Source organism: Raphanus sativus, chromosome 6 (genome assembly GCF_000801105.2).
Source record: "Raphanus sativus cultivar WK10039 chromosome 6, ASM80110v3, whole genome shotgun sequence".
In the NCBI taxonomy this organism is placed as follows: Eukaryota; Viridiplantae; Streptophyta; class Magnoliopsida; order Brassicales; family Brassicaceae; genus Raphanus; species Raphanus sativus.
In genome coordinates, this window is record NC_079516.1 from 48,927,940 (window position 1) to 48,939,245 (window position 11,306).

At 31.8% G+C, this 11,306-nt stretch overlaps 2 protein-coding genes and 1 long non-coding RNA gene across 3 annotated transcripts; 1 reads left to right on the plus strand and 2 right to left on the minus strand.

Moving 5' to 3' along the window:
- The first annotated feature begins 221 nt into the window (after positions 1–221).
- Positions 222–1,363, plus strand: LOC108811295 (uncharacterized). Its single transcript, XR_001943271.2, has 3 exons — positions 222–917; positions 1,006–1,096; positions 1,178–1,363. It is a non-coding gene; the product is annotated as an uncharacterized LOC108811295 (long non-coding RNA).
- Positions 1,364–1,687: 324 nt separating this feature from the next.
- Positions 1,688–5,373, minus strand: LOC108813525 (arabinosyltransferase XEG113). The gene is made up of 12 exons (XM_018586108.2): positions 5,017–5,373; positions 4,237–4,557; positions 3,935–4,140; positions 3,499–3,861; positions 3,270–3,405; positions 3,105–3,199; positions 2,952–3,005; positions 2,740–2,853; positions 2,551–2,649; positions 2,359–2,478; positions 2,186–2,272; positions 1,688–2,103 (listed from the first exon to the last, which is right to left on the minus strand). The coding sequence occupies exons 1-12, from the start codon at positions 5,189–5,191 to the stop codon at positions 1,936–1,938; spliced, it is 1,938 nt and encodes a 645-aa protein (XP_018441610.1). The 5' UTR covers positions 5,192–5,373; the 3' UTR covers positions 1,688–1,935.
- A 5,006-nt stretch (positions 5,374–10,379) lies between these two features.
- Positions 10,380–10,649, minus strand: LOC108808757 (precursor of CEP4-like). Its single transcript, XM_018580860.2, has one exon. It carries the CDS (start codon positions 10,638–10,640, stop codon positions 10,380–10,382), a length of 261 nt encoding a protein of 86 aa, XP_018436362.1. The 5' UTR covers positions 10,641–10,649.
- Positions 10,650–11,306: the final 657 nt, after the last annotated feature.

An 11,306-nucleotide genomic window follows, 5' to 3' on the forward strand; every position in this document is an offset into this window, starting at 1 on the left:
AAAACTTAATAAATTTTGGAATTAAATAGAGAGAAATATATGATGCCAAAAAAATAGAGAGAAATTATATAAGGTAAAAAGAAACTATCATCTTTGTGTCCAAGCCTAGTCTGTTGAGTGGTTGAAAATAGCTTAGTCTGTTGAAGAATAAAATCTATCACTCAAAACACAAACCAAATAGACTAGAGAGAAATATCCCCTTAGTATTAATAGAGGAGCAATTAAAAAGAACAACCTTTAAAGAGTAGAATTATTACCATGTTGCCATTTTGCATAGGTGTCTTCCTCACAATACACCTCAGCCTTCCTATGCATTAATCCTTAAATTACTAGATTATTTACATCAATTGCCATTGGTATGTCACAAATTTACAGCATGATTTTTCATTACATTTTGACTATAATTACTGATTTTTGTTCTTGATGACCTAATCTATGGAACGTAGTGGTAACTGAAACCAAATTAATGATTGATAGCTAACTATTTCTATAATTACGACCATGATTTATTCAAAATGTAAATGTTAATGTGTCTCGCTCTCTCTCTAAAATGTTAACGTTTTTGGTTTAAATTTTTACAATACGAAAATGCAATTAATATTCCACCATCTAGAAGTCTTTTGGTTCTGGTCCACAATTTGTATTCTATAATAAAAAATAAAAAATCAATATTAAAATGTTAGATTAGTGGTTTACATCTTAATTTAATTTACCGGTTTTCTCAAGTGAGAGTAATGTATATTAGTATTTTCGGGATTTTAGAAGATCATAATTTTATTGAATTAAACATTCAGGAAGCATATTATTGGATTACACCACACAAATACTTAAACATGTAACTGTTCATTTTATTGAATTAAACATTCAGGAAGCGCAGGTCTTATCCTAGCAGTATTGGCAAATTAATTGGAGAGATGGTAATATTTAATACTTATTGTATAAAATAATATTTCAACCCTATATATACTTTAATTATAATAACACATTTTTGTATTTTTTTGCAAGGTCGCTTCAAGAAGCTTACTAACATTGATGGATTTTCAAAAGTTGTTTTTGAACCAAACGGTGTTCCAGAAATCGATGCTTTCAAGAAGAGGTATTATATTTAATTTCTATGCCTTTCTTAATTAAATTTGTAAATAGTCATACTACTAACCTTTGTTTGTTCTCTTTATAGGATTGCAGACAATGGAGTTTAATTTCTATAAGTGGCGATTTTTTTTTTTTAATGTTTTTCTTATTTTTTTGCGCTCCTTTTCTGTTTTATTATTAATAGTACTTTAATGTCTTATTTATGTTTTTAAAAATATTATTCAGCATTTATTTTATGTCAACAATTATGTCTTATAAGTTTCAAGTGAATGACCCATTTCAAACTTGAGATAGATTCTTATATTTTAAAACAAATACAAATCCATAAAGTAATCTTATTTTAATCCAATATGTCGATCCTCGACTTTTCAACATAAGACATGATGTTTGTTATTTGTATCTTCTAATGCATATATTCGTGTTATCATTGTCTCACTTTTATCATATTTTACATATTCATACTATACATGTATATTAACAATTTAAAATATATTACGTACGTAAAATAATTTATTAATTTTTTCACTCCGCGCAAGGCGCGGATCATATCCTAGTAAGCAAATAAAACTTAATAAATTTTAATAAGTAGGGCCACTAAATAAGATATTTGCTGGAATAAAATAGAGAGAAATTATATAGGTAAAAAAAAACTATTATCTTTGTGTCCAAGCCTAAAACATGATTATACATTGACTAACCAGACGATAGTAACAGTTTTACTGTAGTAAAAGGCCGTAAAAACAAATAAAAAGCTCTTTTAAGTCTCCTTGTGACCCAAGAAACCGTGTATAGATTCTACTTGCTTCTTTGGAGTCTGTCTCTTGCGGGGTGGTGGTCACAGCATCAGACAGGAGGATGATCTTCTTCTGGTGTCTGTGGAGGAACTGGTTTCCAACCAGGTTTCTCGTCCCAGTACATATCGTAGTAAATATGCCCCGGAGTCTTGTTCTCCTCACAACACCATATCCCCACATACCTCTTTACCCGTCTTCTGAATCTCTCTTCTCTCCCCTGCACACAACAAACCACATATTGTTATCTCAGATCAGATTCTAAATTTCTGAGTATTTCACGGTTCAAAAGATCTACATACCTTGTCAGAGAATCCTGCGAAAGCATCTTCAACTGAAGAGAACTTGATCACTTTGACATCGTTGAAGGAAGAGAAAATCGCCTTGAACTGAGGTGTGACCACAAAAAAAAAACAAAGCAATGAGGCTAAAAGCCAACCCATAGCAATAGACAGCGAAACAAATCTTTAGTTACCGTATCCTCATTGCTTCTCTTTGGGAACTTGAGAACCCCAGAGGAGCTTGTGATATTCGATGCCTCGCATCCTTCTTTTCCTTCTTGACAAAGCTGAACATCAAGCCATGACTCTTTAACCTGTAACAACATGCCACTTATGAAATGATTGATTAGAAAAAAAGAACAATATCTAGGAAGTTCTGATATTACTTGTTTTGGTAATGATGGGTTGTCTAGGAAAGAGTATTCTCTGATACCAATCCCAGGGCCAAACTCATCTTCCGGTACCTCCTTTAGCATGATATTGACCTGTAATTGAAAATCCTTCAGAGTGTTATGAGGCAGTTTCAGAGAAAGAAAGAACCAGATGATAATATTGACATGCTGCAACGATGTTACCTCAAAGACATGATCAAGAGGGCAGATGAAAGGTTGCCGGGTCATAGATCCCTCAAGAGTACCAGGATGTCCAAACCAAAGCCTATCTAACCTGCACCATATTGGTGGCATCACCTGAAAACATTATAAAAGAGACAAATCCAGATAAACGTAAGTAAGAACCAATCAAATATCACCACTAAATATGCATTTAACCTGTTGAATAAACTCACCAGCGTACGGTTTAGTAGAGACGCAATGGCTAAAGCTGATCTGATCTGTTTCATCTGTCAAAATGTACCAAAAGGTAGATGTAATAATTAGAAGGTGATCATCAAATTAACATATAGCTCACCAAGGATGATGTTAGGTTAGTATATGCATACTTGGTGGTTAACGAGGGTAAAGTGTGATTCAATTGTATGCTTCCCGTCTAGTAACAAGCTCTTTGGAATAGATGGTTTGAACGAAATGAAACCTCCTGCATTGTGACAACATTGGTTTTGGCTTTTTCCCAGTCAACAAGATTAATGGTCTTTTTTATTTTTTACCTGGTGCATCGTAATACTCTGGTTGATCAAAGAAAACCATCCCTTCTCGAAGCCTGTGGCGTTTTCCTTCAGTACCAGCATACTGGAATGTTGTATGCAAAGCATATGGTTCTAGCCTGAGCTGTTGATACATAGCCTTACAAATACAAAAACGAGGAAGTAAACTATTAGAGTTTAAACCTACCACACAAAAAAAACAAGAACTTGCATGTAGAGAGAGAAAAGATACCTGAACAAAGTAAGTGTGACCACTGCAGAAGATGCTAGCCGGCAAAATCCCAACCTTGAGATTCCCATCATAAGCATAGAAAAGTCCACTCTCACCATCCACAGATGGACCTAGCTGTTTCCGAACAATCTCGTTGAAACCATTTTGATCCCAAACCTTATCGTCTGCTAACAGCATTTCTTTCCATTCTTTTGCCAACTTTTTTGCAGATTCTGTTGGCCGCCAATGGAATATTCCTATGTTGTAGGCAGCACCAACTTGTTGCCATATGTCCAAACTGTCATCTACCACTGTAGGCACAACTTGGTCGCTTGATGTCAAAACATCAGCTTCCGGGTACCGAGCCAAATAAGGGAGAGGGTTCTGTCACATAAACCAACTATCAGAAGGAGAGTCTTTGAAGGAAGTTTTTTTTAATTGTGAGTTGAATTAGTACCTTGAGCCAGACCATGTCAGTGTCACACATTAGAAGCTCGTAACCAAAAGGCAAGACAGAGTCGATGAGAATAACTTTCTCTCTTCCCATTTTGTGAAACGTAGGGGAGCCCCAGCCAACATCCACTGTGCTCATATGGCTTCCCATGTCAAACACCGGAACGCCTTTCCAGTACAGTGCCTCTAATAACTTTGTATCCATCGCACCTATAAATAATCCATCCCCACATAACATAAAAATTACTAACCTACAGAATGAGACATAGATATTATTAGTAAGTGAAAAAAAAAAAAAAAACTCACCAACAAGAAGATTGGAGATATCTAAATCAGTCAAGTGTTTAACCCAAGTCAAGATGAAATCCATAAAAGCATAGTTCCCAAAGGTGACTATTATGACATTGTCCTTAACTCTTTCCCCAAACAACTCTTTCGTCAGTTTAAATGTCTCAAGAGGTGGCATCTTCTTGTCTCGAGGAGGAGACACCCAGATATCCCCCAAGGATTTGCCTTGATCTTCCTCCGGTGATGGCTGTGGCAGTGCCCGTTGTGGTGGTGGTGGTGGTCCAACTGGTGTCTGAAACGTTGCGTTTTCTTGCGGAAGCTGGTGGATTCGGCCAGCAGCTACATATAATAAAACCAAGAAAACTTTAAGCTTCTTTCTGCTGCTTAGTGAGATTGATGGTATGATCAAGCAAAGCTTATCTAGCCTTAATACCATATGAACATTAAAATGGCAAAAAAAAACTAGACCTTTAAAAAAAAAAAGACAAAAACTTTATCATGCTAGTAAATGTAGATCCAAGTACATTAGTGAAGGGATACAAAAAGCTACGATGAGAATCAACTAAAAGTGATACAAAAGTCAAAACTTTGTAGCAAAATGAACATTGAGGTTTAAAAGGTCAACGGTGAGCTCGAATCACGATCAGAAGAAGAAGAAGAAGCAATGAATTAGAGAACCTAAGCTCCCTAAATCTCACGTATACTAACGAAATCAAGCAGACCCATAACGAAAGTTTTCAACTTTAAATCGATTTCGAAGCAGAGGGAGAGGAGAGCGAGTGGGTGTTGGCTTCTTACTGAGGAGAGGAGGAGAAGAGAGCCAGGAGGTGGAGGCATTGGTGGGAGAGTAAATGGCGGAGAAGACGTAGAAGGAAGAGACGAGGACTCCGATGATGACCGTCGCGTAGATCGTCACGAACAGAGGCTTCGAATTCGTCGCCTCCCGAAACCCATTTCGCCAACCTTCCACCATTCCCTCCTCCTCTGAAAATTTTGAAATCGTCTTTCTTTCTCAATTCTCCATTATTACAGAACAAAGCTTTATTCGTTTTTGGGTTTTGTCTTCTTCGATCGTTAGGTAGGAGCTGGTCAACTTTGTTTTCGGCGTCTTCTCTTCTCCAGCCTCCTCGCTCATAATCAAAATCTATTGTTATTTACTGTTGAATCATTATTAGTTTGTTTCTTTGTTTGTTTATTAGTATTAAAAACTTGATCATTGAACAATGAGTCCCCACACAAGTAATGCCAACATAGTGGACATGTGTAGATATGTACATAAATTTTATTATATTTCTTACTCAAATACATTAATTTTATTATATTTCTTACTCAAATACATACATTTTAAACATTGTTTATTATAAATTTTCTCTCTGCAGTTTTTTTTTTCTTTTCTGGTTCACATCTTTCTTGAATCTTGGAAGTTAAAAATTTAGGATGTTCAGAGAGAGATAATTGGGAAAATTCAAATCCAAAAAACACTAATTATGACACAGTTTCAGGCTTCAGATTTAATGGGCTAGCATACACCGTAATTGACTTATGGCCCATTTTATAAGATTAAAATATAACTTAAGCCCGACAGTATCTAATAACTCTGTTTATAGTTTGAGGCTCTTTTAGTTTTCCTATATCTGTGACTCTATCAGGATCATGGCTCTCCAAGAAAGATTACATTAAGCAATGGAACTTTAAATTTTGAGAAGAAAAAAAAATTGATTCTATCCTGAAGTTCGCAGTTGAATTTCTAAGGATGATCGCAAAATGATTGTTCATAGATTTGTTCTTAACAATAACTGATAGAATAGCGCATGTCAATATGATTTGTCTCGCTAATATCCACCTAAAATCAACAAAACCTGCATGATTTATAGTTTGGTTTAAGTTGACTCCACTATTCTCAGAACTATAATATAAAATCTGATATGATTTTGACATGGCTACATGGTATCTCTCAGCAAACAATCATGTACATGCGATTGTATTCATGATCATTTATCTACACAAATATATTCACACACAAAAATCTACATAATGTTTTTTTATAATCTCTCATTCATGTTGTACATCTGGATAGGCTTCATAGATCCATCAGAAGAGTAGGTAATCAGATTCAAATGATCATATTCAGACTGACACTAACCATCACATTTCAATGGGTACTATAATAAACACTAGAGTTTGATCCGCCCTTTCAAAGGACGGATAAGATTTTTTTTTGTCATCATCCTATGTATTGATCTTCTTCATTAGTTAAATGTTTGAGATTGGTTTAGTCAATAAATTTATTAACCCAACTTTTTATTCATCAATATGTTTAAATATAATGTTTGGTTTTTGATTTTGGTTTTAGGTTGTTTTTCTTTTTGAATTTCGGTTTTAGTTTGATTATAATTTTTTTCTTTTTTGGTTCAACAGATATATAAACCGTTCAGTTATTTATGAAAATAACTTAATATAATTATACTTGTGTTTACCAGACCCGGATCTATGGGCTTAGTTTTTTTCCCAAAAATTTATTTACTGAAAATTAGAAATTTCATACATGTATTTTTATTTAAATTTTTTTTATAGATACATAAATTAAAATTAATAAATAGAATTTGTTTAAAATAAGATAAATCATTTATAAACCCTGTCATTATTATTTTTACTTATATTTAAAACTGTAAATTATAGTAAAAATATTTTTAATTTTTATATTTGTAAAAAATTATTTTATTATTATATACATAAAATATACTTCATTCAACCTGTATCATACTTTATCGAATTATTTTTTAATACTCAAATTTAAATATGTAATTATTTCTTATTTTATATATCTTACTTTAATATTTTATTTTAATACATTGAAGTATGTGGTAAACTTCATGAATGTGTGTTATTCTTTAATTTTATGATTTATAAAAAATTTAATAAATTAATTAAGTTACTTTATATTTATCAGTTTATGTATTAATTTAATTATGAATATAAACGGGACTATTATTTTTATTCTATAATGAAAGAATTAATAATTGTTTATAATTTATTTAATATTAATTACGATTTTTTATTATTTAAAAATAAATATTAAAAAGAAATTTTGTTTAATATAACGCATATGCATATTGTCTGTTATGCAGTTGAACAAAGAAGTCAGAAAAATTGATAACATTTTTGTAACGGTCGGCCGCCTACCTCTAACAGGTAGGTCCTCCAGGCCTTCTGATTCGGTTTGTGGGCTTTATTTCGTGTGTAATAGTGTGTTAATTTTCAGAAGTTCAAAACATATATTTTTTTTTTGATATAAAGAAGTTCAAAATATTTTTTTTTTTGAAGAACAGGCTTTCAAGAAGTTCAAAATATTTGTTTACACAATATCGTGAATAATTTCATAACATAACAGATCAGTTATTTTTCCATTACTTCACTCCAAACATATTTAGTTTTGGAGTTTCTTTTATGCGTAACCAAAAGTAAGTTTATTTTAGTGATATAAATATCGAAATTAATTCTTATAAACCTGTCAACGTACTATAAGAATATGTCCACTAAAATTATAAACCTTTCAACATACGATAAGAATACTATAAAATGGTAACATCAAAATATGATTCAAGGGCTTACTGAACTAATTAGCACTATGAAGTGCTTTTATAGTTAAAAGCGTCTAAAATAAAAGAAAACCCTTAAAAAGAAAGATTCTTGTGTGCACAACATAATTTTACATTCTATATGAACAACTAGAATATTGAAACCAACTTTTTGTCAGAATTTTATAATATTTGATATTCATATTGAAATATTATATTAACACAAATGTTTTTTTGACTAAATATTAACACAAATGTTTTACTGTTAATTAAACTATTTTTGTTAGAATTAAACTAAAACATTTTTTTGACAAGTAATTAAACTAAAACATAGTTGCACCAACTTGTTAATAACCTAGTACAAGTTCCATTTATGTATCATATCATTACTAACCTTTTGCTATATCAACTTCAAAGAAAAAGCGTTGTCCTACGTCCATCTCGATCCACGATAGTTAAACTAAAATATCTTCTTTTTCAACCCTAGTTTATATGACCAGTTGTATTGAACAGCAGGTACCAAATGGTATACAAACAAGTTGGCATTTTAAACATTAAGGAACAAAATAATTGAATCGCATTATAACTCAATTATAAAATATAATCACTGAAACCAGAAACTTGTAAATTAAATAAACCAAAAGTGGAGCTGTAAAAAAGCTGAACAAAAAAAAAGTAACTATTAAAACATATAGAGTTTCCATATTCTAGCTATAAAAATAAAACAGCAAAATGAATAATATCAATTCTTAGGTTTTTACTTCTTCTTCTATTAAATTACCCTATAATAAAACCCCCTTACTATAAATATTATGTATTTGGCAGAATACTTCTTCTTTTTTGAAAATGTGAATATGCCGTCTCTATCATGTATATATTTTTATTAATTCAACTACTAGCTAGTGTTCTTTTTAGTATTGATGGTAAATTCTCGTTCATGTATCATTTTATATTTTTATATGCTTGTTGTATAACCACGATATTTATTTATTTTTGGTAAAAAAACATGATATTCATGTTATACGAGTCCTTTCAAACATCTACACAAGTGATCCATGTATAGATACAGCTCAATTTGTCGAGAATATTTCCTTTTCTAATAAAACAGGTTCTGCTTATAACTTTTTAAAAAATACCCTTTGTTAACTTAAAATTCGATCGAATAATACTAATAAGTTACTACATTCAAATAGAGAAGCTAACGAGTAATGTATATGATGATAAAGCTATGATTAGTTCAAAATATATGCGTATGTTTTTTTTGATGTAAATGTCAAGATTTATACCAGGTTTTTCGTTTTACAGAGTTGTGGATAACCACTTATTACAAGATAAAGAGGAGAGAAAAGAAAAAAAAAAGAAACAGAGCAAGCAGCAACAAGCAACAACAAGCAGAGCAAAACAATGAGATGGATTGGGAACTTATATGCGTATGTTTTTACTCAAAGGGAACCGTTGTATGCAATTTTATTTTTAACAATCTAAAGACAATTATTTTTTTCAAAAAATTAATCTAAAAACAATGAGATGGATTGCTTCGCGAAACCTTATTTAAAAAACTTTAACGTAACATCAATAACTTGTGACAAAACGAATATCATAAAGATGTGTGATAATTACACATAGTGGCCTACGTTCTATTGTAAAAATATATTTATACAAAAAAATTATAAATACAAACTAATATATCTGTTTAATCTTTATGAAAAAAACTAGATGAGTATTAGACTGTCAGTTAATATTTTATCAATAATATTTTGTTTCTTTTTCAACAATTAAAATCAAAATTTAGTTAATTTGTTTACCTGAGCTATTATTATTTGATAACTTTACTTAACAAGAGAAATAGAAAACAAAAGAAACAACAAATCAGGATCTAAAACAAAAAGGAAATACACATTTTAAATATATTTTTTTCAATCACATTTCTAACCAAAGTAAAATAAAGAAAACACAATGTTAAAAATACAAGACTTAGTTGCTCAAAAAAAAAATACAAGACTTAAACTCAAAATAAGAAGTCAAAACGATGTTTTCTGATCATTTTTACTTTTTCAAAATGTGGCCGTAATAATAATTGTAAATAATTTGTCACTGTGTATATGATGCGAAACTATTCCTAATTTTCATTACAATTTTTTTATAGCTATAAAATCAAAATTCCTATAGTATAGTTAAAACAAACATTTAACTGTTTGGTGGCTAAAAGATCAATGCAATCAATTATTTTTATTTTAAACCGAGAAAATAACTACATATCGACTGAAAAGGAATGGACATCTCAAGTCTCAACGTAGAACAAAAACACCCCCAAAAATACTATAAGCAGCTTAAGAGATGTCTTCATAGCCTCTCGTAAAGGACGAATTGAAGTATCACTTTGAAAAGAAAAAAAAACAATTCTGAAATTATTTTCTTGTTCGATTCACGTTCATGCATCCTCTCCACAAGAAACTGGTAAGCATTTCTTCTTCGTTTCTTTTGCCCAGCGTAATAACGGCACACAAAATATTTTTAAAAAAAAAAACAGACGCCAACTCTAAGCGAAAAAGCGGTAAATTTCTCCAAAACGAAATGGGTATTTTAAGACGCTCCAGGAGGATTCTTGTGTCCGATACCTTGACTAGGGCCTTGGTGAGTTGGTCTGAACGCATCTTGTTCGATGTTCTTGAAGCGATTGATCTTGTGGTACCACACAAAATCATCTTTTGGCGGCTCAGGTGGTGACCAGGAAACAACCGGCGCATGTCGAGCTCCTGTTGTAGTCTCAAAGTGTAGTTGTATCGCCAGAAGAATTATAAGAAAAGCAGAAAAAAACGTGATTGAATAGCCACGATTCACCATCACTGAGAACTTTGGGTTTTAGTAATTAATAAAATTTTAAACCTTTGAAGCGTCTGCTCAAGTGGTTGCTTCCTTCTCACAAATTAAGAGATCAGAGGTGTGAAATTAAAGAAGGAGAGGACCTTACAAAATCGTATCACTCGCCGCTCAAGACTAATGTTAGAACATGCATATGCATGGACACTTATATATAGCTAGTTCTTAAAGTAGAGTGTATTTTTAAACGCCTCTTTTGAAAGTGCGCAAGAGTGTGTACATGCACTAAAGACCTGACCGTTGTATTTACTGTCTACAAAGATAGACACATAGGGTCTCCAAACAACTTTTTGTTATTTTTTTAATTCTTTTTATTGGATTTAGCACGGTTTCTAAGTCCAAGTTTTAGTTAAAACATAAGTACATAACTAATTTTGGAGGCTGAGTATGCCCCTTGATAAGAAGAGGTTTAAGCATTCCAACCACAGAAAAAGCACTCAAAGCCAACCGAATGGATCTACCTGACTATGTCGTATTTACTTTAGGAACAAAAATAATTTATATAATTTTTGTTATTTCAGATTAAGACATAGCCCGTACATATAATTGTATTGAGTTGAACTGATCCTCTGTATTAACTCATGGAACGTAAATTGGTCCGCCGTATTGCATGCTTTGGATTTTGGCTGG